Source organism: Girardinichthys multiradiatus, chromosome 11 (assembly GCF_021462225.1).
Source record: "Girardinichthys multiradiatus isolate DD_20200921_A chromosome 11, DD_fGirMul_XY1, whole genome shotgun sequence".
Classification (NCBI taxonomy): domain Eukaryota; kingdom Metazoa; phylum Chordata; class Actinopteri; order Cyprinodontiformes; family Goodeidae; genus Girardinichthys; species Girardinichthys multiradiatus.
Genome location: NC_061804.1, coordinates 39,442,581 through 39,469,891, shown reverse-complemented (window position 1 = coordinate 39,469,891; position 27,311 = coordinate 39,442,581). Strand labels below are relative to the sequence as shown.

At 40.4% G+C, this 27,311-nt stretch overlaps 1 protein-coding gene across 2 annotated transcripts in view; it reads right to left on the bottom strand.

Moving 5' to 3' along the window:
- uvrag (UV radiation resistance associated gene) overlaps positions 1 to 27,311 on the bottom strand; it is a 172,086-nt gene that overhangs the window by 6,127 nt on the left and 138,648 nt on the right. The window contains exons 14-15 of one of the 2 annotated variants that reach the window (XM_047379500.1): positions 19,761 to 19,852; positions 14,914 to 14,957 (exon numbers count right to left, since the gene is read on the bottom strand). In XM_047379500.1, coding sequence (XP_047235456.1) covers position 14,957; positions 19,761 to 19,852 — 93 coding nt within the window. In that variant the 3' untranslated portion in view covers positions 14,914 to 14,956. The remainder of the gene's footprint in view (positions 1 to 14,913; positions 14,958 to 19,760; positions 19,853 to 27,311) is intronic. The other variant, XM_047379499.1, reaches the window with a different exon arrangement.

The following is a 27,311-nucleotide window of genomic DNA, read 5'->3' as shown; positions in this document are numbered from 1 at the left end:
CATGCAAACAGAAAACTTGTAAAAGCGTGGCTGTGGCACCCACAAGGCTGTGCCGCTCTGGGCAATGAGCCATGTCGCTCATATAAGAAACAGCCACTGATAGTAGTGCGGTGTCTTGCATGGGAGTTGTATTATTCTATTGCGTTTCATGTGTCAAAGTCTGCAGCAGGGAATGAGTAACCCAGAAGACTTGGTGAGTCGCTGAGGACCTCAGCCAAACAAATCTTTGGCCAGTCATAACATCTGTTTTAAACCATTTCAGCTGTTATGAGGATGTCATATTTTGTTTTCATGTGGATAATTAGGCTTTATGCAGAGGATACCAGTCAAATATGTGCAGATTAGGAATGCTGAAAACACTGAACAAAGCCAAACAGTTCCTCAGGATCGGATAACTGTGATTCTTGGTCTTCTGTTTAATGGTTTAAATATCACTGGATTTCCTTTCTTTAAATAGTAACTATTTATCCAAGCATCTCCTTGGTTAAATGAATAATTTAGAGGTTAAACAGTTTTTTAATAGGGAATGTCCGATTTAAGAGACAAGAAAGTGGATTAGTAACAACTTTGGTTCATTTTTTTAAATATTTCAAAGATATTATCAAAACTTTACGGTCTTCATCAGTTATAATGACTTTAGCAATTTTCTCCAAATTGACAAGATGAATTTTTGTCCCACTCACGGGGACAAAAATGGAAGACTGCATACAATGCGTAGCACTTGAGTAGCAATATGTCTGACCACAACTTCCTGCTGGACAGTCAGGGGAGCTGAAAGAGAGGTAGGAGTGCCCCTACCTTCTGTTTATTACTTATTATTATGTATACAATGTAATGACAAACAGATTTGATTTAATAAAGACACATTTATCCGTTTAGTTTGTGATGTGACAATTGTATACCAAGCTCGCGTCTCCTAAGTTAAGTATGACTGGCCAGCAAACTGGTCTGACCTATAGAAAATCTACGAGCTATTGCTCAGAGAAGGTGAGAGACGCCAGAGCCAACAACGCAGGCAAGCTAAAGGCCACAATCAAAGCAACCTGGCCTTTGAGGCTGATCGCCCCCATGCCAAGCAGCAGTAATTGCAGTACTACATGCAGGTACTGTACAGTAGGCTGACATTTCTATATTGAATGTCCTTTTTATTGGTCTTGTGCAGTATTGTACTTTCCTTAGAGACTAAATTTAGGGTTTTCATCAGCTGTAAGCCATAATCATTAAAAGAATAAAAGCATTTCAAATATATCACTCTGTGTAACAAACTGAATTAGTGAAAGTTTTCCATGGAATTCTAATTTTTAAATATTGTTTACCTTCATTTTAGAAAATTAGCTCCAAATTTATGTACTAGATAAAATGCATTTCAAATATTCTGTGCAACTTCGGTATCTTTTAGACACCGAAGAAGCAACACAGTCATAATAAGCTCTCCGTGCAACAAAGTAATGCTGCTAATTCTAATTCAAATGCAGCTGGTTATTAGTAGGTTAAAGCCTGAAGCAGAGTGGCAGTCTGTTTGGAGCATTACCTAAGCAATATTTTTTTTTGCCTGGACAGTGTCCTTTACAGACAGCTCATGCAAACAGCACAGTGGGGCTGGTTGACTTGTAGTACCAGTGGCAGATTTGTTCTACAACAGGGCACACTGAATAGGTTCAGGCAACAGTTTGGACTGGCCACAACAGGCAAGAATAAAAATAAACAAAGATTATGAGACAGAGGGGAAGGAACCAGAGGGGCAGGGAAAACCAGGGATATACCAACAACAATGACAAACTAAAAAAATAAAACTAAATAGTAATAACAGTAAAATCTTTTATATTACCACTACTCCCGTTAGCTGGGATATTAATACTAATACTATCAGCATTAATAACAAATTGCATATGCTGCACCCACACATACAACAGCAGCACTTTATGTTATATTAATATGCAACTCCGTGATTGTGCCTGCTACCATGCAAATAGGTATATGTAGGTGTCTGTGTGTTTCTGCATGTGTGCACAACTGGAGGACAAATTTTCCTATAGCTGCAGAGGAGGGCCCTGAATGGCACCACCAAGGTCCCTCATGGTTTGGAACATGGATAACAACAAATGTATCACAGTCCAGCACAACACTCAAGGCACCCCTCCAAGGACACACCGATGCACAGCGCCCAGCAGCACACAGACTGCAAGCCCACTCAACCAACCACACACCAAGCCCCCCAGACTTCTCCGAGTAAGATGTGGACCCCTACCACTCGCAAAACACCAGTGGTGACCCCCTGAGCGAGCTACCTGGGTACACCCACCATCTAGGAGATATCCCAACAAGAGAGATGGTGGTAGCACAGCAAGGACCCTGCAAGCGGAGCCCAGCACCAAGTGGAGCCATCCCTATAACCGCCACCCACACCACATGCCATTCCACCCCAACATGGGGGACCAGACTGGCAGCCGATGGCTTGCGACAACCAAAACACAACCCAAAGCTCACATGAACCAGCCCAACAGTAGCTGACCACACAGGGCACCACATCCAGTGCAATAATTAGACGGGGCAAACTATGCCTAATTGATTACGGAGAATGTTTTAGCCTGCTTTTTTCAATTTCTGCTGAAGAAAGCCTGGCATATTATGTGGATATAGAAATTTGGTAAACTAAGGCATTCCACTGTCCAGTCCCCCTGACAGGCTCTACAGCATGTCCCTGTTCATGTCTAAATCCTGCTGAGAGCCCATCGCTGGGGCCAAAACAAACAAGGACAGTTCAGATTTGGTCTTTTGAAGTGGCTCTGTGATATCCCCACGGTACTACAACAAAAAGCTTGTTACAATTTGATCTGCACTGCGGTGGAAGCTAGTTTTGGTTTTGCTTTAATAGGGTTATTGACTGTCAGGCCTTTGAAGACAGAATAACATCATAGCATGTGCTATGATTGTACCCTCTGCTTTTAGAAATCTAACACCATCTCAGGTCTTTAAGAGCTAAGGATAAAAGCAACAGTAAAAGATTATCAACATGAGGTAAGTTAAACGTTTGGCTTGGTGAAGAAATATTAACTGTAATGTTACCAAAGTATACCCCGGTGTCCAGAGAGTTAATGTACCATCATAGCAATCCAGAGGAACAGAGAAAAAGAAAAACTCTTCATTTCCTCTTTAAAAGCAGCTGGTACTGGATTATAGAGAATGCAAGACCACCTGTCAGGTAAGCTGAATCTTGCCAATTGCTAATTTAATATATATTTTTGTCTCTGAGCAGGGTGCATCTGTCTACATACAGGTCCTTCTCACAAAATTAGCATATTGTGATAAAGTTCATTATTTTCTATAATGTAATGATGAAAATTTAACATTCATATATTTTAGATTCATTGCACAATAACTGAAATATTTCAGGTCTTTTATTGTCTTAATACGGATGATTTTGGCATACAGCTCATGAAAACCCAAAATTCCTATCTAACAAAATTAGCATATTTCATCCGACCAATAAAAGAAAAGTGTTTTTAATACAAAAAACGTCAACCTTCAAATAATCATGTACAGTTATGCACTCAATACTTGGTCGGGAATCCTTTTGCAGAAATGACTGCTTCAATGTGGCGTGGCATGGAGGCAATCAGCCTGTGGCACTGCTGAGGTCTTATGGAGGCCCAGGATGCTTGGATAGCGGCCTTTAGCTCATCCAGAGTGTTGGGTCTTGAGTCTCTCTATGGGGTTCAGGTCAGGAGAGTTGGCAGGCCAATTGAGCACAGTGATACCATGGTCAGTAAACCATTTACCAGTGGTTTTGGCACTGTGAGCAGGTGCCAGGTCGTGCTGAAAAATGAAATCTTCATCTCCATAAAGCTTTTCAGCAGATGGAAGCATGAAGTGCTCCAAAATCTCCTGATAGCTAGCTGCATTGACCCTGCCCTTGATAAAACACAGTGGACCAACACCAGCAGCTGACACGGCACCCCAGACCATCACTGACTGTGGGTACCTGACACTGGACTTCTGGCATTTTGGCATTTCCTTCTCCCCAGTCTTCCTCCAGACTCTGGCACCTTGATTTCCGAATGACATGCAGAATTTGCTTTCATCCGAAAAAAGTACTTTGGACCACTGAGCAACAGTCCAGTGCTGCTTCTCTGTAGTCCAGGACTGGGGAATGTGGCACCTGTAGCCCATTTCCTGCACACGCCTGTGCACGGTGGCTCTGGATGTTTCTACTCCAGACTCAGTCCACTGCTTCCGCAGGTCCCCCAAGGTCTGGAATCGGCCCTTCTCCACAATCTTCCTCCGGGTCTGGTCACTTCTTCTCGTTGTGCAGCGTTTTCTGCCACACTTTTTCCTTCCCACAGACTTCCCACTGAGGTGCCTTGATACAGCATTCTGGGAACAGCCTATTCGTTCAGAAATTTATTTCTGTGTCTTACCCTCTTGCTTGAGGGTGTCAATAGTGGCCTTCTGGACAGCAGTCAGGTCGGCAGTCTTACCCATGATTGGGGTTTTGAGTGATGAACCAGGCTGGGAGTTTTAAAGGCCTCAGGAATCTTTTGCAGGTGTTTAGAGTTAACTCGTTGATTCAGATGATTAGGTTCATAGCTCGTTTAGAGACCCTTTTAATGATATGCTAATTTTGTGAGATAGGAATTTTGGGTTTTCATGAGCTGTATGCCAAAATCATCCGTATTAAGACAATAAAAGACCTGAAATATTTCAGTTAGTGTGCAATAAATCTAAAATATATGATGGTTAAATTTTCATCATGACATTATGGAAAATAATTAACTTTATCACAATATGCTAATTTTTTGAGAAGGACCTGTATAACAACCTTAAAGTGTACATCCTCCAACCATGCTTTTGAATCTGCCTTACTCAGCATTCTGTCACTCCTTTCCTTTATCATTTACATAACCCTACTTCAGGGTGACATAGTCAGGTTAGGACCCTGAGAACCTTCTGCAGACCCATAGTGGAGTTGGGGCATGTTAACTTTCTTTGATTTGATCGCACAGACTTTGCAGTTTACAAGGAACCGGTTTTCTGGCACCGTCCCTGTCTGCCTCGCGGTAATAGATCCCCCATCTTTCCACTGTTTCTTATCCTGTTCTGTCCGTTTGAGTCTGCAGCTAGTGTGTATTTCTTTTGGCAGGTTATCTGTGTCTGAGGCAACACTGTTTGGAAATGTATAAAGATAAAATCAAACACTTGCCAGAGGAGCTTAAAAAATAAATCGTTTGAGTTTGCTCCACTATATTCTGTCCCAGTTGATCTGTACAGAACGTTCAAATGGATCTAACCACAATCCAAGTGTACGTCTCGGTACATTACACAGAATCTCCCTGCAGGAAGGGTGCATGCTGAAATACTTATAAATACAGGATTGGAGCCCCTTCCTAACCTGCTTTGGAAGCAGCTCCCTCTCCCTCACAGATTCCTCCTTGTTTGGATGCACGGAAAGAAGAAAGAGGTGGCATGGAGAAGCAAAGGAAGCAGATTATCCTGTCTGTCACAGTCTAAAGAAAAAATTATCTGCAGCTGCCATTTAGTCTTTTTATTCATCCATATTTCATAAGATGGGTCCCAAAGCAAGATATTGTTTCTGATTTTATTCTTTTTCCCCAAACAAAACAACTGGAATTGATATGGAAAGGAAATGGTTCAATGGTGTGTGTTAAAACCGTATCTTCCCTATAACAAGGCTTTGTGAGACAGCCACCATTTTCCCTGGAGACACGGGAGTCTATTCCCTTTCAAGATTCTTTGGATATTTTTTTTCTAGGTTGAATGAAAGATGTATTCTGCATGTATAATGAGCAGAGTGAACTGTAATGACACAAATTCTTAATATTGTTTTTTAAGTGTTTTTTTTTATGTCAATTTAAAAAAGCAAACAAACATTTCTTGACTCTACTTGATGTTTGACTCAAAGCACAGCAGATGCAAATTTTAGCATCACTAGCGGCTAACGTCAGTCAGTATTCTTACAGTGTTCTCAAATTATTTGTAAAACATTAAAAGGAAAAACACATGTCCGCTTTCAGCGTTTCCATGGAGACAGACAGAAGGAAGTTTGAATATTTTTCAGTTTGTTAAAATTCAGTGTCAGAGCTTAGCCGCTATGACATCGTCATAGATAATGTGCACAGAAAGATGACTGTAATACTAATTGCAGTTCTTTTTTTTCCAGGGGGACGGGATCAGCGAAGTTTAATTCAAATTCGTTCCAACTACACATTTCTACACAGTAGGTGGTAGTCTATAGGTTTTAAACCATAACCACTATCAACAAATCATATTCTGGACTTCACTGTGCGGTGATATGTGTTCCCAGATCACAGCAGCATTATTGCAGAAGTAGTTCATTGTCAGGAGACCTAATCTACATAAACAGTACAGGTCTCAGAGCCCCAGTCAAAAGGCACGCAAAAACCAGCATAGGTAGAACAAAAGGCTCAGAGAAAACTTTCAGGAACCTATACAACCCCAAAAGGCAATGCAATAACTACTTCCTTTCTAACTTCACAATAAAAGTCTCAGACAGAAACCAAAGGGATTGAAGCCTAGAGCATAAATGTATAAAATCCAAGACCTATATAATATATAATAGCATTGACTTATTTCCCTGGATAACACATTTTGAGACAGACTTCACTTTGACGAGAAATCCTGTTGCACTGCAGTAATATTAGATTTTTTTTCACAACCCCTGGTGTTAATCAAGTTTAATTAACTTTCACTCTCTCTTTTTGACAATGGATACTTTTAAGACGGTGTTTTTCTCAGGTACACCCACAAGAAAGACAGAGGACGATTGACATTTTCCATTTGAGTAAGACAGGATAATACAGTAAAGGTACTTATTTCATCAGGTTAGATGACCTAACTCTAAATACATCCATATATGTGCTATATATGCTATATCATAGCACACAAAAGTGTGGCTTGATTGTATAAAACATATATTTGGAGGATGAGACCAGCTGAAACACAGTTTCCATGTGTTTAAGCTTATGGAAAAGGTTAAGTGATAAAGAACACAATTTGAAAGAACACAGCTGTTCCAACACTAGAACAAATTTCATTTCACCATGGTTTTCAAATATTTAAACGCATTTTTGCTGAAAACTAGATGGGTTAGAAAGGAGATGTGGAGTATAATCTAAAAAAAAAGAGCAAAGAATATTTTAATGGGCTTGGTTGAGGTGTTGTAACGGATTGTTAATCAGCTGTATCATAAAGAATACCTACAGGAAAAATCCTAGAGCTGGGAAATTTGGACGGGGCTGTTACTTATCCATATAAGGACTAAATCTGGGAAAAGTAGATCTGTGCTCTAACCTGATGCAACAGATGGTTTGTTTCACAGAACCATCTGGGAAACCCTCCATAGAAACTGTTTGGAAAAGGTCAGGCACCTTTAAAAATACTTAGCTAGTGATTGAATGAGGTATCTGTCAAAGTCAAAAGAGAACCTCAACTAATCCCAAAAACTAAGAGAAGCCCAACAGAACATGGCAGAGAAAAAGAGATCACATACTTGATGCTTCCAGGCCCAAACTTTCATGTTTCCCTTGTGGTTCTAATATAGCAATTTGCATGGACTCATCTGATATTAACAGTACAATATTAATATTGCTGTTATGGTCAATTACTGATATTTACCATTATTATATACAGGTCCTTCTCAAAATATTAGCATATTGTGATAAAGTTCATTATTTTCCATAATGTCATGATGAAAATTTAACATTCATATATTTTAGATTCATTGCACACTAACTGAAATATTTCAGGTCTTTTATTGTCTTAATACGGATGATTGTGGCATACAGCTCATGAAAACCCAAAATTCCTATCTCACAAAATTAGCATATTATTAAAAGGGTCTCTAAACGAGCTATGAACCTAATCATCTGAATCAACGAGTTAACTCTAAACACCTGCAAAAGATTCCTGAGGCCTTTAAAACTCCCAGCCTGGTTCATCACTCAAAACCCCAATCATGGGTAAGACTGCCGACCTGACTGCTGTCCAGAAGGCCACTATTGACACCCTCAAGCAAGAGGGTAAGACACAGAAAGAAATTTCTGAACGAATAGGCTGTTCCCAGAGTGCTGTATCAAGGCACCTCAGTGGGAAGTCTGTGGGAAGGAAAAGGTGTGGCAGAAAACGCAGCACAACGAGAAGAGGTGACCGGACCCTAAGGAAGATTGTGGAGAAGGGCCGATTCCAGACCTTGGGGGACCTGCGGAAGCAGTGGACTGAGTCTGGAGTAGAAACATCCAGAGCCACCGTGCACAGGCGTGTGCAGGAAATGGGCTACAGGTGCCGCATTCCCCAGACCTGGGCTACAGAGAAGCAGCACTGGACTGTTGCTCAGTGGTCCAAAGTACTTTTTTCGGATGAAAGCAAATTCTGCATGTCATTCGGAAATCAAGGTGCCAGAGTCTGGAGGAAGACTGGGGAGAAGGAAATGCCAAAATGCCAGAAGTCCAGTGTCAAGTACCCACAGTCAGTGATGGTCTGGGGTGCCGTGTCAGCTGCTGGTGTTGGTCCACTGTGTTTTATCAAGGGCAGGGTCAATGCAGCTAGCTATCAGGAGATTTTGGAGCACTTCATGCTTCCATCTGCTGAAAAGCTTTATGGAGATGAAGATTTAATTTTTCAGCACGACCTGGCACCTACTCAGTGCCAAAACCACTGGTAAATGGTTTACTGACCATGGTATCACTGTGCTCAATTGGCCTGCCAACTCTCCTGACCTGAACCCCATAGAGAATCTGTGGGATATTGTGAAGAGAACGTTGAGAGACTCAAGACCCAACACTCTGGATGAGCTAAAGGCCGCTATCCAAGCATCCTGGGCCTCCATAAGACCTCAGCAGTGCCACAGGCTGATTGCCTCCATGCCATGCCGCATTGAAGCAGTCATTTCTGCAAAAGGATTCCCGACCAAGTATTGAGTGCATAACTGTATATGATTATTTGAAGGTTGACGTTTTTTGTATTAAAAACACTTTTCTTTTATTGGTCGGATGAAATATGCTAATTTTGTGAGATAGTAATTTTGGGTTTTCATGAGCTGTATGCCAAAATCATCCGTATTAAGACAATAAAAGACCTGAAATATTTCAGTTAGTGTGCAATAAATCTAAAATATATGAATATTAAATTTTCATCATTACATTATAGAAAATAATGAACTTTATCACAATATGCTAATTTTTTGAGAAGGACCTGTATTTTTCCCTACCACTTCAGCACCTTGAAAAAACTACCAGACAGCTGAAATTGCTTCTCTGCTTCAGTTAAACTTCCCACAATCCTACTCTGCATCACTGTCAGATGACCAGCCCTCTCTGTTCCCCCTCCTAAAACACAAAAGGCAACAATTTGGAAATAAACATCAGCCGTTAATATCGGCCCGGGAACCAATACCGAAGTTAATGCTGATATCGTGAATCCCTATTTAAAACTTATGCTATCGTGCGTCTTCAGAAACATTTTTCTAATATTATAATGGCTTCTAATGGTTCTGCTTATACACTGCTGACAATGCTGCATTCAATGTTTTGCTTAGGGAAGATATCGAAGGAAAATATGACAACTTAAGAGAACATTGGTTTTCTATCGATTCCAGGAACCAACACTTTTTTTTTTCCATTTAATTGTCAATGTTTGTTTAAATACATACATTCAGGTTCATTAAAGCAAATGAAAACAACGGACAACTGGTCTTTGGGTGAGATATTGAAAAGGAACCCCAGTGAAAGAATAAAATTGCTCTCATCAATTTATTAATCTGAATAGAGTATACAGTGCCTTGCGAAAGTACTCGGCCCCCTTGAACTGGTCAACCTCTTGCCACATTTCAGGCTTTAAACATAAAGATATAAAATTCAAATTTTTTGGGAAGAATCAACAAGTGGGACACAATCGTGAAATGGAATGAAATTTGTTGGATGTGTCAAACTTGTTTAACAAATAAAAAACTGAAAAGTGGGGCGTGTAATATTATTTGGCCCGTTTACTTTCAGTGCAGCAAACTCACTCAAGAAGTTCAGTGAGGATCTCTGAATGATCCAATGTTGTCCCAAATGACTGATGATGATAAATAGAATCCACCTGTGTGTAATCAAGTCTCCGTATAAATGCACCTGCTCTGTGATAGTCTTAGGGTTCTGTTCAAAGCGCAGAGAGCATCATGAAGACCAAGGAACACACCAGGCAGGTCCAAGATACTGTTGTGGAGAAGTTTAAAGCTGGATTTGGATACAAAAAGATTTCCCAAGCTTTAAACATCCCAAGGAGCACTGTGTAAGCAATCATATTGAAATGGAAGGAGTATCAGACCACTGCAAATCTACCAAGACCCGGCTGTCCCTCTAAACTCTCATCCCGAACAAGGAGAAGACTGATCAGAGATGCAGCCAAGAGGCCCATGATCACTCTGGATGAACTGCAGAGATCTACAGCTGAGGTGGGAGAGTTTGTCCATAGGACAACAATCAGTCGTACACTGCACAAATCTGGCCTTTATGGAAGAGTGGCAAGAAGAAAGCCATTTCTCAAAGATATCCATAAAAAGTCTCCTTTAACGTTTGCCACAAGCCACCTGGGAGACACACCAAACATGTGGAAGAAGGTGCTCTGGTCAGATGAAACCACAATCAAACTGTTTGGCCACAATGCAAAATGATATGTTTGGCGTAAAAGCAACACAGCTCATCACCCTGAACACACCATCCCCACTGTCAAACATGGTGGTGGCAGCATCATGGTTTGGGCCTGCTATTCATCAGGAGGGACAGGGAAGATGGTCAAAATTGATGGGAAGATAGATGGGGCCAAATACAGGACCATTCTGCAAGAAAACCTGTTGGAGTCTGCAAGAGACCTGAGACTGGGACGGAGATTTATCTTCCAACAAGACAATAATCCAAAACATAAAGCCAAATCTACAATGGAATGGTTCACAAATAAACGTATCCAGGTGTTGGAATGGCCAAGTCAAAGTTCAGACCTGAATCCAATTGAGAATCTGTGGAAAGAGCTGAAGACTGCTGTTCACAAACGCTCTCCATCCAACCTCACTAAGCTCCAGCTGTTTTGCAAGGAAGAATGGGCAAGAATTTCAGTCTCTCGATGTGCAAAACTGATAGAGACATACCCCAAGCGACTTGCAGCTATAATTGCAGCAAAGGGTGGCGCTACAAAGTATTAACGCAAGGGGGACGAATAATATTGCACACCCCACTTTCAGTGTTTTATTTGTTAAACAGGTTTCACACATCCAATAAATTTCATTCTACTTCACGATTGTGTCCCACTTGTTGTTGATTCATCACAAAAAATTTGAATTTTATATCTTTATGTTTGAAGCCTGAAATGTGGCAAGAGGTTGTCCAGTTCAAGGGGGCCGAGTACTTTTGCAAGGCACTGTACTAACGATATAGTCAAGTCCAAAATTATTCAGATCCATGGCAGATTAAGCTTACAACTAATCTTTTTACCAACATGTTTATTTAGACTGGGAGTATTAATATTTTGGGATGGTCCAGTCAAAGTCCTGACTTGAATTTGATAATGAATCTGTGGAGAGGGCCAATGAAAGGGTAATGACAAGGAGGACTTCAATTTCAAAGATTTGTAGGTCATCACTAATTATAAATCGTCAAAATCCCAGTGAAGACATGCAAGAAAACTGCTCAGCAATTATAAGGGTTTGATTGCTGTAATGCCAATAACGTTTTTTTTAGTTTTTTTTAACGGTATAAATAATTTTTCAAATGCCATTTTTTGCTGAAATGTAAATAAAAACGGATAACTATTTTTTAAATAATACCCCTTGTTTATCATATCTTTTTGGAAAGACGATAATAGAATTAGACACAAAATTATTGTTTGAATAAGGATTACTTAAATCTAAATCTGTCAGGTTAATTCTTGGCTGAACTGTGAATATTTGTGTCGTTTGTGGCAGCTAACCAAAGAACTGTTACACATCCACCTCTATTTTTGAATAATATTCAGTGCACATGTATACACACTGTATGCACACAAACACACGGGCATAGCTTAAAGTGCCTGCGACATCAAATTTGTATGATAAATCCAGCTACATTTATGGAAAGGAAACATTTGTTGGGACCACAGCCATGAGTTACAAAATGAAAGGCCAGTATGAACTTTCCTGAAACTTTCTAAATAAATCGCATTAACCTACTTCCAGCACAGCCAGAAACAGGGAATAACAACGGACTTCCCGTGACGTCACTGTCCGAATAAAAACCCCGCTTTTGCAACAAACTGACCTCTTCCACGCAGGTCCCCAGAGGAACTGGATGGAGGGACACAGCGCGCTAATGTCTCTTTGCTAGCAAATAGACAAAACTCTTCAAACTGGATCCAAGAGTGTCATACGATCACACGATCATATGCACTAAGCTAAGTAGGAATGAATTGCTGTTTGTGTATCCGGTATTCATTCATGAACGGGGTAATTAAGGTACAAGCGCTGCTTGACTTTCTCTCTAAGGTCTACAGAAGCAAACTGTGTTCCAGAGAGTTCCAAGACCCTGCCGAGTGGAGCAGTTTTCCCGGGCTGAAGGAAGGACAACGGGACCGCATCACCATGGCTACAGCAGTAACGTGCAGTTTGGCCGGCCTGACAGAACGAGCTGCCCCACCCCACAGCTATGGAGGTTAGCTGTAGTTAACCCTTTGTTTACTGTGAATGCTTCCTCCAACCTTGTCGCCCGGACAACTTTTCCTCAGCACTGTTAATGTAAGAGGTAGTGTTTTGGGCAGACAGTAGTTTAGAATGAAATAATCGAAACATTTTTCATTTTATGACGTTTGGTTTGTTTGTGGACAAGCCACCTTCAGGCTCTTCACGTTGGAGGGGAGTTCCTGCCTCAAATGGAGGAGTTCAAGTATCTCGGGGTCTTGTTCACAAGTGAGGGAAGAATGGAGCGGGAGATCGACAGACGGATCAGTGCGGCTGCCGCAGTAATGGGGGCATTGAGCTGGTCCGTTGTGGTGAAGAGAGAGCTGAGCCGAAAAGCGAAGCTCTCAATTTACCAGTCGGTCTACGTTCCTACCTTCACCTATGGCCATGAACTTTGGGTCATGACCAAATAACGAGATCCCGGATGCAAGCGGCTGAAATGAGCTTCCTCCGTAGGGTGGCCGGGCACTCTCTTAGAGAAAGGGTGAGGGGCTCAGCCATCCAGGAGGGGCTCGAAGTAGAGCCACTGCTCCTCCACATCGAGAGGAGCCAGTTGAGGTGGCTCGGGCATCTATACCGGATGCCTCCTGGACGCCTTCCTCGGGAGGTGTTCCAGGCACGTCCCACTGGGAGGAGGTTCAGGGGACGGCCCAGGACACGCTGGAAGGACTATGTCTCTCGGCTGGCCTGGGAACGCCTTGGGCTCCCCCCCCGCAGGAGCTGGAGGAGTTGTCTGGGGAGAGGGACGTCTGGGCGTCTCTGCTGAGTCTGCTGCCCCTGGGACCCGGTCCCGGATAAAGCGAAAGACGACGAGTATGAGTACGGGTTTTGTTTGTGTTGAAAACTTAGCACTATGTGCTCAGTTTGTTTTAAAGTTAAGACAACTTTATGTAAAAGGTGATTTTAAACAGAAGATTGGCCATTATGCGCCGTCCGTGCTTATGCATTATAAACCTTTTATGAATGGTATTTTAAAGGTATGTGTTTGATTCTTATGATAAGCTATCAGCTTCTTTTGTTAGCCCCAACCGCTAACAGCTAAGAACACGCGCTTGCCTACTAAAGATCATTTACCCAAAAAGGTTGTTAGTTTTAAATTTAGGAAATAATATTTCCCTAAATTTTCTACTAAACATCAAAACTAAGTAAACACCATTAAGCACAATTTCTCCAGAAAGATTTGGTTCCTATTCAAAATAATATTTCCTTCAATATTATTTTACTATTTCCTTAATATTTCTTTAAATATTATTTTAATAAATAAAGGCAGCTAATTATACACTGTTGAGAAATGGTCATCCAGAAGGTTGGTTTTATTCAGCAAATCATTCTTCAAAATATTATTTTATTAAAATAATGTTTATCTGATCTTGCATTGTGAATGTTTGTTTAAAGGTATACCAATTATTGCTTAAGTTAGTTCCAAGACTAACTTAACTTCAATTCCAGATTCTTCAAGATAATCCTAGGTTCTTAAACATAAATAACATTGCATAGTAATGTTGCATCACTCTTTCGGTCATGGTTTTCAACCATCTTTAATCAACTTGTTTATATTGTACATAGCCCGTTAGTCTTCCTTATTCTTTCATTCTGCTTGGTAGTTTAGTTGGATTGTTTTAGCATCATAAAGAGTTTGTTGATTGACTACTCCTTTGCGATTTTGTTGTGCTCTTTTATGATGTCAAAGGGGAACTCCTGCAGGTAAACTGACTGCTGCTGCAATGGCAGCAACACAGACAGCAGTGGAGAATCTGATATTTCTTTAGATATATTTTAGCCACTATCAGAGAGAGCCGAAGCAGAGTCAGGAGAAGAAAGTCAGCTGTCATCAGATGGCGGAGCATAAGTGCTGCGGCGTGCGGATGGCCATCTGATTAGAACAAAGTCTATTTTTGTCGAATGCCAGAGCACGGCCGGAGTCAATATGCATGAATCATATCACACGAACAGGAAGCAGAACGAGCACAACACCGGATTTTCAAAAATAATTCAAGACGGACTTGATCTCACTATTTTAATAAATACACACATATTTATATATACACATGTAGATATTATCAGTTGTTAACATTAGATCAATTAGATCAGTTACAGGGTTAACAAAGGTATTATAAACCGAGCAATTAAATATTAAATGCGCCTAAGCAACTAAGCAACAAATATAGCTTCGCTTCACTCAGTGTACTCACCCATTGAAGAACAAAACAGATGAAAATCTGGATTTTTCTTTTATCTGGATGCATAAAACAAAAAAATGAAGCAGTTTAACAAATGAGTTGTTTTGGACTTGCTTCCTCATTTATCACTGGCTTTTATTGGGTGATCTGCGTATGGTACTCCTCTGGGCTTCGCAGCGGACCGGACTGGAGCGGATGCAGTGTAAGTCCAGGGTTACAGTAATTACGGCACTGAGTGCAACAACTGGAGGAGAAGTGATGAGCATGGAGCAGCAGCAGACACAAGGGATGATTCAAGATCTGAAGACACTACCTGGTGTGTCATTATTTTAACTTTTATCTTATTTTAATAATAATAATAATAATTTCAGATCATTATTAACAATAAAAATAATTTCTGAAGCAGTTTGCCAAGAAGTCCTCCGATCACACCTGGCTGTGCTTGGTGGGATCAGCCCATCTGTCCCTAATCAGTTTTCCAGCTCTGATCCAGGCAGCTCTGATCCTCTTCACTTCAGGAAAGTAGTGCAGACTAACGGCTGCTGTCGTAGTATTGCTGCCACCACCAGCAATGCACCGTTTCACCATATTAACACTGTTTTTAACGCAACGTGGCTTCTACTTGAACCGTTTTGGACTAGCAAAATTTTACATCCAAATTTGCCTGTTTTGAGCCACAATTGTCTTTTATCGCGTTTTTTTTAAATCCAAATATCATGTCAATTATTGCCCAATTCCTTTAATATGTGGATGTTTTCTTTCAATTTCTGCATTTGTGGATAAAGTGTGTCATGGGCACCTTAAACGTTTCAGGAGCAATGCTTTCATCTCATGTATCTTTAGGCCCTTCCACTTCCCATTAAGTCGGGGGAGGGTAGGGGTTGTGGGGTAATGGAGAGTTGATTTGGAAGCTCCATCTTTTCATGGCTTCTCTTCTTTCAAAACAAAAGATTATTCAATTAACTTGTGTAATACACATCTTCCCCTTTGCTGACCCTAAAAAAAAAATGGAGATCAAAGACAACTTTATATTTTAGGCCAGTGGAGCTGAAATCTGAAGAATACCAACTCCCAGGTTTTACTAAAGGTTACTTGCAGGCCAAAAGAGTGCAGACAAAGACACACAGAAATCTGAGCAGAGATAATTGTGGAGGCAAGGAATATTGCAGTAAAGGAGAGGGACTGCTTGTATTGAATGAAAAACTGTGATCAATTTTAACTGAATGAAGATCAGTTAGTACAATGAATTACTACATTGTACTTTTGTAGAAAAGAAAGCCTGCAGGAAGTTGGATATAAATTATAATATGTAGGCTTTTTATTTTACATGATGATCAAACTGAAGGATATTAAATGTTCATAATCTGCTAGAATATAATTTAATGATTTGGTGTTCTGTCCCAATGCTTTTGGCTATATAGCTTATCTGCCAAAGGAAACTGCTTTTCATTTTTAGAGAACCACCATTTTATTTCAATTTTTAGGTTTTATAAAGACAAACATAAATCTTGGATACATTTTCTTCTATGAGATGTTGATATTTGTGGAAAATTATGTAAATAAAAAGCACAGTTTCCAACCTAATGACAAGAAAAATATAAAATGATAAAATATCACTGGCATTTTTAGTTTCATAATGTTGTAGAAATTCAATGCAGGGTGCGGCGCTGGTGGTGTAGGGGTTAAGCGTGTGACCACATTTATTAATTAAATTATTTACTTTTGTTAAAGGAGTCAGGTAAATTTGTCATTCTTGTTTTAGAAGTTCATTCAAATGCTTTTACTGTTTTTACTTAACTTTCCTGTTTTCTATGCATTTACTCTGCTGTTTTTCTGTTCCATCAGTTCAGCAATTAACAAAAAGCTTACTTTTACTTCATCTTTTTTCTAACAAAGAACCAAATATTTAAAATTTTTAGAGCATTGTCATGTTCATGAACGCTGCATTGTGGTGTTTCAAAAGCTTCACAATAATTTGACTTGGTTTTAATTTTGTTTTAGTAATGAAGCATGAAGATAAACAGTTTAAAACTGCTGAAAAAAAACATTTGGCTGAAACAGATAATGACACATTTTGTGATATTTAGAAAAAAACTTTCTGCTCATCCATCCAACTAAAGCTGTTCTTAAACTCAGAGAAACTATGTTCACTGTGGCTCAAATAAATGTGCCTCATTTCGCACCCATGTAAATGACTTTTTTTTTATTTTACTCTCTCCCACCTATGAGGCTCCATAATATCTTACATTTCTAAAAAGAAAACTGTTATAAAATTGATTTTCTTAGATTTTAATGGAATGGTAAGGGGAGTACCTGTGCATGCGGACTGAGCTCAGGGCAATTCCAGTCAACACTGGACCCAAATCTAACCTGTGAACATGTGTAGATTTTTTTTAAGACAACACATTTGTTTTAATTATGCTGTGAGCTATCCCAACATTTCGTTAAAATATGTTCCTTCTTTCATGAACCTTTTGACTAAAGATCAGATATTTTTCACATCATGATGCAGATCCAGCTAGAAGCTTACAGAGAGGGTTCTACTGTTTCCTATTATGGCCAGACCATTTAACTCTACCTGTAGCTCAGGTGAAAGTCTCTCATCATGACCCTGATGATGCTCATTAGTAAGCCTCCACCTCATGTCTTGCTGGGTGAATAAGTGATTAGCGCTAGCTTACAATTAGCTCATTCTGAGCCAGCTCTCAGGTTTAATGCTATCTTCAGTCTGGGTTAAGCCGCCCTGCTTCCACCTGTTCCTGGGCGCACACACCTACCAGGCTCCCACTCTCTGGTTGGCTCCACAGCTGCTCTGAAATGAGCTATCTCCCCTATTGTAGCCCTGTTTGATGTGCTTAGTGTAATCATCTGTGGATGATCAATCCCTGCAGAAATAATTCTTTGCCGTTTTTAAAACCATTGGCAGAGCTTTGGAAGACAATAATTTGGGCAGAACTAATGCTGGTCAGGAAAAACTTAGCATATGCTGAGAACTGGTTTCATCATAGAATTATGTGGAAAAAATTATGTGGGAATGATAGCTTCAGAGCGCAGTCATAATATTTAAACTTTGTTTTAATTAAACAATACAGGTATGACTCAACAAATTAGAATATTGTGAAAAAGTTCAATATTTGTCACTCATTTCAGAAAGTGAAAGTAATTTATGATATAGATTCATTACACATAAAGCAAAAATATTTCAAGCCTTAATTTCATGTAATTTTGATGATTATGGTTTAAAGAGAATGAAAACCCAAAATTCACTGAGTCACTGATAGCCTTCAGGTCATCTTCATTGTTGGGTCTGGTGTCTCATCTTCATCTTGACAGTACTCCACAGATTTTCCATTGCGGTTCAGGTCAGCCCAGTTTGCTGGCCAATCAAGCCTATTGTCTCTGTGGTCACTGGACTAGCTTTTGGTACCTTTGGCAGTGTGGGATGGTACCAAGTCCTGTTAGAAAATGAAATCAGCATCTCCATAAAGATTTTCAGCAGAAGGAAGCATGAAGTGCTTTAATAGTTCCTGGTAGATGGCTGCACTGACTGTGGACTTCAACCTGGACACAGCGGACCAACACCAGTAGATGGCATTGGGCCCCCTATCTGTGGTTTGTGGAAACTTCACACTGGACCTTGATTTCCAGATGAAATGCAAACTTTACTTTCTTCTGAAATAAGAACTTTGGACTACTGAGCACAATCCAGTTCTTTTCTCCTAAGTCCAGATCAGACATTTTAGCCCATGTATAGAAGTCGTCTGTGCATAGTGGCTGTTGATGCGCTAACTCCAGACTCAATCCACTCCCTGTGAAGCTCAGCCAAATTTTAGAATGTATTTTGCTTGACAATCTTTTCAAGGCTGCAGTTCTCCCTGTTGCCGGTGCACCTTCTCTTACCACATCTTTTCCTTCCACTCAATGTTCTATGAATATCATTGGATACAGAGCTCTGAACAACCATCTTCTTTAGCAATGACCTTACATGGCCTACCCTCCTTGTGGAAGGTGGCAGTGACTGTCTTTTGGAGATCTGTCAAGTCAGTAGTCTTCCTTATGATCAGCCATGACCATAAAACTTACAAGAAATAAAGGCTTGAAATATTTCACTGTTTATAATGAATCTATAGAATATGTGAGGTTTACTTTCTGAAATGATTGACAAAAAATATCAAATTTTTACACAATTTATTAACGTTTTTATTCGGACTCAGAAAACTTCCCATTATACTTGAAGAGGTTTGCATATTAAGTTAAGCCAGACATAATACCAGGTGAAGAGACGAAAACCACTGGTTGGAACTTTAACACTGCTAGCCTAAAAAATACATTTTAGCATGTTTTAGTAATAAGTAAATATCACATTCCAGCTTAAACAAACCTATTTAGGCTTGAAAAGAAAATGAACAGATAATATAGAGGTCTAAAAATAACAACAATGTATACTGACAGTCTAAGGAATAATCTGCAGGAATGAAAAAAGTTCTGCAACTGGCACACAAAAAGGCCTCAAGAGGGGCTGTCGTGTCTCAGGGATGCTTTGCTTGCTGGAATGGTCTAAAGTGTTTTATGTTATGCAACGGGTTTTTTGGCTGAAAAACATGTGGTTTCACATGTTGTCATTGGAATAAAGGTGTGTTATTTGAAGCTGTGTGTTTATGTGGTGGCTGGACTTTCAATAATTTATCTTCCTGTTAGACATTTTCAACAGGGATCTGTTAAATACAAGAAATTACATTTTAATTTCTGAAAAAAAAATAAATAAAACACTAAGCATTTGTGATATGTGTGTGATTACACCTTGCCTGAAGCAAAAAACTAAAAGTGGCTTAATCCCTTGATGCTTTTTCCATTCTTACCATCGCACCATCAGGCCATGTTCCAGGAAGTTTTTCAAGTTGGGTAGTGTCTGCTGCAGGTCTGGGGTGGTCAAGCCGTGCTGGTATCTCAGCTGCAACACAAGGGAACAAAACATTATCATTAATGTAAAACCACATGCTACACCCATTTAGGCCACACATACAGCACGCGATCACCAGGCAGTACCACGCATCACCCTGGAGCTTGTGCCTGGCATGTTTGGAGAAGGAAAAAAAACAAAACAAAAAAAACATCACTTACAGAAGACATCTGAAGTCTACATTCTTCCACCATGACAAATTTGTATTTCTCTCTTTCAGACTATTACTCATCTGGACACACAATGGGCACCTTTTCCTGATAACAGGCATGTGTGATAACAAGCAAGGTGTGCTGAAAGACAGGAGATGAGATGTGGGCGGCAAAAAAAACACCTCTGATAAAACATCTGGATGAAATGGGGCAGAGAGCACATTCTGAACCTCATTAGCTTGTCCAGCAGTCTCTCCCACTGCTTTTATTTAACCCCCTTCTAATGTTGGCCTTGAACAGTTCCTCGGTTGTACCACAGAGCTTTATTTTATGATGATAGAATCTAATCCAGTAGAAAAGAAAAAAAAAAAAAAACAAGACTGCCACCTTGAAGCCCGAGCTGAATTGCCAGATGTATCTCGCCCAACACCAAAGTGATGTCACAGCAATGCCTGCTATCATAGCAGGGAGTTTATTTAACCTACATGCCTGGACAGCAGAGGAGGATCATGCCACACATCCACCGTATATCTCTGAGCCCACCCTGTCACACAGGCCGCCTGAACCAACTGACATATGTTTTGTTTTTTGTTGGCTACCACGGCAACACGCTTTTCTTTTTCCATTTCCTCTGACACACACTTCTCGTGCAGAGATAAATTGCACATGACTCCCCCAGCCCAATAAGTCAGGATAACAGGCTGCTTTTTCATAAACAGAACATAATGGATGACTGACTTAATGATACGAAATTAAAGAGAAATAGAAGCTCGGGCCTCTGAGGCCTGAGGTCACTGGTCCTTGTTAAGAAGGGATTGTTTCACACTTAATCAGGAGAAAAATGTGCTTTACAGCATCAACAGGCCATAATGCACATCGATAATGTTTTTTTTGTTTGACTAAATAGTGTAACAAACACCAGATACGTTTAAACGAGATATACTATGCCATTTATAACAAAACAGTTTTAAGAAGAAATGCCTGTCAAGTATTTTAGGTAAAACACTGCAAGTATACAGTACCTTAACATGCTATAGAACAAAAACATTAACAGCTCCATTCCTGACCAGCTGGTCTTGGTTGGTCACGTCTTTATAAGCTGCCCCTATTGTAACGCCTTTGTTGCATACAGTACCTTGAAAATGGATTAAGACTTCTTACATTTACATTTGGTCATATGACAGAAACAAACCTAAAATGTATTTTCTTGATATTTTTGTGTTAGACCAACACACCGTGGTGCAGAATTGTGGAGTGGAAAGAAAATGATCCAGGATTTTGAACATAAAAAAGGAATAAAATCTGAAAAGGCAGGTCTGCATGTGTATACTCCCCTGAATCAACACTCCATATAACTCAGTCAGACTGGATGAACAGTGACTGTGAACAGAGATATTCAAGCTTCAGGACTGAACTTTGACTGAGCCATTTTAAAGCATGAATTTGCATTGATCTTACCAGGGTTGTCAAGCTCCAGTCCTCGAGGACCGGTGTCCTGAAACTAATAGACGTGTCTCTGGTCGTAAACAGCTGAATCAAATTGATTGACCTCCTCAGTATGCAGTCAGATTCTCCAGAGTTTTGCTAATGATGCAATTATTTGATTTAGATGTGTTGAAGCAGCGATGCGAATTGTTGCAGGACACCAGCCCCCAAGGACTGGACTTTGACACCCCTGATTTAAAACCTGGTTGTATATTTATACTTATTGTAATTGTGGAAGGCAAACCTCATCCCCAGTTTTAAAGCCTTTTGCAGCCTCTAACAGGTTTTCTTCCAGGATGTCCCTGGATATAGCTGCATCCATTTTTCCTATCAACTCAGACTACCTACCTACCTTACATACCTTACATGCATACCATACATACATACATATACACAGCTCAAAAAAATAAAGGGAACACTTAAACAACACAATATAACTCCAAGTAAATCAAACTTCTGTGAAATCAAACTGTCCACTTAGGAAGCAACACTGGTTGACAATCAATTTCACATGTTGTTGTTCAAATGGAATAGACAACAGGGGGAAATCTTTGGTGATTAGCAAGACACTCAATAAAGGAGTGGTTCTGCAGGTGGGGACCACAGACCACTTCTCAGTACCTATGTTTTCTGGTTGATGTTTTGGTCACTTTTGAATGTTGGTGGTGCTTTCACACTCATGGTAGCATGAGACGGACTCTACAACCCACACAAGTGGCTCAGGTAGTGCAGCTCATCCAGGATGGCACATCAATGTGAGCTGTGGGAAGAAGGTTTGCTGTCTGTCAGCGTAGTGTCCAGAGCCTGGAGGCGCTACCAGGAGACAGGCCAGTACACCAGGAGACGTGGAGGAGGCCGTAGGAGGGCAACAACCCAGCAGCAGGACCGCTACCTCCGCCATTGTGCAAGGAGGAACAGGAGGAGCACTGCCAGAGCCCTGCAAAATGACCTCTAGCAGGCCACAAATGTGCATGTGTCTGCACAAACGGTTAGAAACCGACTCCATGAGGACGGTATGAGGGCCTGACGTCCACAAATAGGGATTGTGCTCACAGCCCAACACCGTGCAGGACGCTTGGCATTTCCCAGAGAACACCAGGATTATCAAATTCGCCACTGGCGCCCTGTGCTCTTCACTAATGAAAGCAGGTTCACACTGAACACATGTGACAGACATGACAGAGTCTGGAGACACTGTGGAGAGCGATCTGCTGCCTGAAACATCCTTAAGCATGACCGGTTTGGCAGAGGGTCAGTAATGGTGTGGGGCGGCATTTCTTTGGAAATGTGCTCCATGTGCTCGCCAGAGGTAGCCTGACTGCCATTAGGTACAGTGATGAGATCCTCAGACCCCTTGTGAGACCATATGCTGGTGCGGTTGGCCCTGGGTTCCTCCTAATGCAGGACAATGCTAGACCTCATGTGGCTGGAGTGTGTCAGCAGTTCCTGCAAGATGAAGACATTGAAGCTATGGACTGGCCCACCCGTTCCCCAGACCTGAATCCCATTGAGCACATCTGGGACATCATGTCTCGCTCCATCCACCAACGTCACGTGGCATGAGAATATTTCATTCATTCAGATCTAGGATGTGTTATTTTTTTTAGCAGTATACATACATACATACACACACACATACATACACACATGTATACCAGTGGCGGAGGGGAAGCTCAATTTCAAGATTGCTGATTTGCTCGTTTCGCTGTCAATCAAAAAGGGATTCAGCCTCAGACAGATCATCCAATCATCATACAGAAGCTGAGCATCCAGGCCAGCCCACTGCCCCATAGACCCCCAGAGATGCTGAGCGTCCGATAGGTGGGGCAAAGCCCAGCATTTTTGCTTCGCTATTGAACTCACTGTTTAAAGCACTGTGAAGCTGCGGGAATGAGTGAGGAAAGCCACGTCGTTACCAGTGATAAGAAGCTGATTCTGAACAAAAGTTGAGCGCGTTGCGTTGTAGCGCATATTTAGTCAATGACATGTACACATAACAGTATATATTAGATCACTTATTTTTTGACATTTTAGGGAAAGCTGAGCTTTCCTTGCAGTCTTAGAGCAATCGCCACTGATGTATACATACATACATACATATATAAAATTCTGTTTTCTGTTAAAACATGATTGAAGTAGAAATGATCAATTAGATATTTTACTTAGCAAACCTAGAAAAGCATCAGTGTTTTATAATCTGAAGAAATGTATAATGAGCCCTGTGACAAACTGGCGACCTGTTCAGGGTGTAAGCAGACCCTGTATGAATGAAGCAGGTATAGAAATTGGAAAAATAAATGTATAATGCATTAGAAAAGCAAAAATGGTACACTTTTAATTGGTTCGTACGTCTCATAAGTCTGATAAACATCTTAGCCTCAAAAATCCCTCTGATTTACACATCACATATGCATGCAGCAAAATGGCTATAGTCTTCTGGCTTTATAAAATTAATAATTCAAACTAAATGTGTAACAGTATTAGAGGAAAACTTTAATCAAAAATGGCTCCAATTGTAGGAGGTGGATGACAAGGTCACCTCAAAACCCAGTAAGCGATGGAAAGGTCCAAAACCTATGCCATCAACACAGAGATCCATTTGTGCTTAAGAGTAGAAAGCCTGGTTAACTGAAAGGTGGCACTGGGTTTGAAACTGTAAGCCAAGATCAATAACACCACTGGGTTAAAAATAAAAAACATAGTAACATGGAGGAATAGGGTTTGCTTTTTCTGTTCCCAGAAGTTAAAAAAAGGAAGTTCCAAATCTTATGGAAATCTGGAAGCTTTTGTCTAGAAAATATAAATTACAAATCATGATCAGATATGAGCTCAGAATAAATATTGCTACTTCTGTTTGAGTAAACAGTATGTTGAGCATACTGCATGCTTTCTTTCTTAGTAAGAAGGAATAATAGTGCTATCTTTGAATCCCTTTGCGTGGCATCAGCTCTAAAGTGTGTGTAATAACCCCAATGCATGTCTAACCGAAGCCTCGTGTCAGAATATATGCTGGGAAGTCCGAGCGTGAGTAGGAGTGGTTTAATGTGCATCTGCATGCCTCAGTCCTCTAGCTTTCCTTATGTGTAAAACTGTTGGCAAGAACCCAACACACAGAAAACATTTATGAGTGAAGACAGGAGACAAGCTGACATCACCGGTTTGGTTTGTATTTTTGAGATGAATGTGACTGATGTGTGATTTCAAACTCTCACTTGTAGACAGGTTTGCTCAACCTTTTTACAAGCCTCTGCCAGATGCCACCAACACCACTTGAGCTCAGAGATGCACAGAAACATTATCTGGCACCCAGAATAGCATGACTTTACGCTTGAACGGCAGGAAACAAAAAATTGCCACCTTCTTATGATCAGTGAATGAACCACACCAGGGAACCAGGTAGCATTAAAAACAACATTCTTGAGTAAATAAGATGTTTTTTGAGGAAAGATGACTCAGGGGCAATGCATAAAAAATACATTGATATTATTTTCTAAGAAACTTCGCACACCATTGATGTTGAGTCAGCAGCCAATGCTCCAAGGCAGTGATCTTTGTCAAAGCTGTACCATTCATGAGTTAACACTGCTAAATAACACTATATCCTGGCTGGCTGCCACACTGAGTATTTTATGGTGCAGAAAAATTATTTTGATTTACTAAGTCATATTTGTTTTATGGGCTACGCCACCTGTGGGTATAAATGGTTAATTACATTTGGTGAAATATATATTTTTGAAAAGCCCAACTGTGCCATGGAACTTGCTAATTTAGGAAATGTTGACAGTCTTTTGATACTAACAGTAAGGGTCTACATTTTTTTCAAGAATACAAACTGCTGTTAGTTTTGCTACCAGCGTTAAGCAGGCTGATCATCATAAAACACTTTAAAATGTCAACTCTGTAAATTTGTCAATGCTACTATTGGTGTAATCCTGTTTACCTGCACAGGTGTGTAACACTGATTGCTCTATTTCAGAAAAACCATGGAGACTATGCCTTTTATAAATAATAGGGATGCACCAATATGATTATTTGGGACAACTAGAAATCCAATATTAATATTGCTGTTTTGGGCGATAACCAATATTAAATATTTCCCTCTACTTTCAACACTGAAAATTGACCGACATTTCTTCTCTGCTTCGGGTAAACATCCCACAATCCTGCTCTGCACCGCTGTCTCATGACCAAACAAATACCACATGCCCAACCCCCTTCCTCTCCCCTCCAGAAACGCATATATAAAAAGCAACAGGACAGAAATACTCCTTTGTTCATAATATCAACCCAGTTTTATTTATGGGGACAATACCCATATGTTTAAAATTGAATAACATTGGCCAATACCGATGTTACTGCAGATATATCGTGTATCCCTAAAATATGATGGATGATACTTTCCAGTCCACACTACTGCTTGACTGTGAGGCACGAGCAATGTAGATTCCGGCATCTATGCCTACCCACTAGGGTCTACAAGGCTCTGTCATTGTCACTGTCTGTGTGCTCACAGACAGTGACAATGACACTCCCACACAAGGGTGGCGCCAAACAAGCAGCATATAAAGATAATGACGAGTCAGATCACAAACAGAAAAACAATTTATGAAACATGGTTTTAAGCAGTACTGTTTGGAGAGATTCAAAATTCAATTCAAATTTAATTCAATTTAAAAATACTTTACTCATCCCAAAGGGAAATTAAATGTTGTTGTAGCTCATTATGAAGGTTTCCTCAAAGAGCCGTTGTAGATGCTGATGGCTGTGGGCAGAAAGGATCTCCTGTAGCGCTCTGTCATACAGCAGATATGAAGAAGCCTCTGACCGAAGACACTGTTGACAACAGTCTGCTGAGGAGGATGCTCAGGGTTCTCCATAATGTTCTTCATTTTATGAAGAATTCCCCTTTGCACAATGATCTCCAGAGGTTCCAGAGGAGTCCCCAGAACAGAGCCAGCCTTCTTTATCAGCTTGTTGAGCTTTTTTAAGCCCCTGGCTCTGATTCTGATACCCCAGCTGATGATGGCAGAAGAGACCACATTCTCCACAACAGACTTATAGAAGATATGCAGCATCTTGCTACAAACACCGAAGGACCTAAGCTTCCTCAAGAAGTACAGTCTGCTCTGTACCTGCTTGTAGATGACTTCACAGTTGCATCTCCACTCTAGTCTGTTGTCCAGGTGAACAGACTGATGTTTCTTTCATTTAGATCATTTATTTAAGGAACAACATGGACAAAAACGGCACTGATACTCTTAAAATATACATTTTTTTCTTTTTACTTCTTCTCTTGTTCTTATCTTTCACATAGAGTATAAAACCAGTGCATTATTGCCCCTTAGAGGCTGGATTGAAAGCTCTATATCCCTGAGTGGAATGCTGGGGTTTACCTGAACTAAAAATGGTATGCATCGGGGCGTAACATGCAAAAGACACAGAAATGAATGTCAAGGTCTAAAGGCAATGGTGTCCAAAGTGAGTCCTCAAGGGCTAGTCCTGTATGTTTTAGGTGCCGCCCTGATTCAACACACCAGTTATTGGGCTCTGCAGAGCTATGCCTGCATGCTGAGGAGGTAAATCAGCTATTTGAATCAGCTGTGTTGGACCTGCGACACATCTAAAACCTCAAGGACTACTACTTAAGCCGAGTATGTGGTAACCAGATGAACACATCCAGAAGAATACTCTCACCCCTACAGGTCCTTCTCAAAATATTAGCATATTGTGATGAAGTTCATTATTTTCCATAATGTCATGATGAAAATTTAACATTCATATATTTTAGATTCATTGCACACTAACTGAAATAT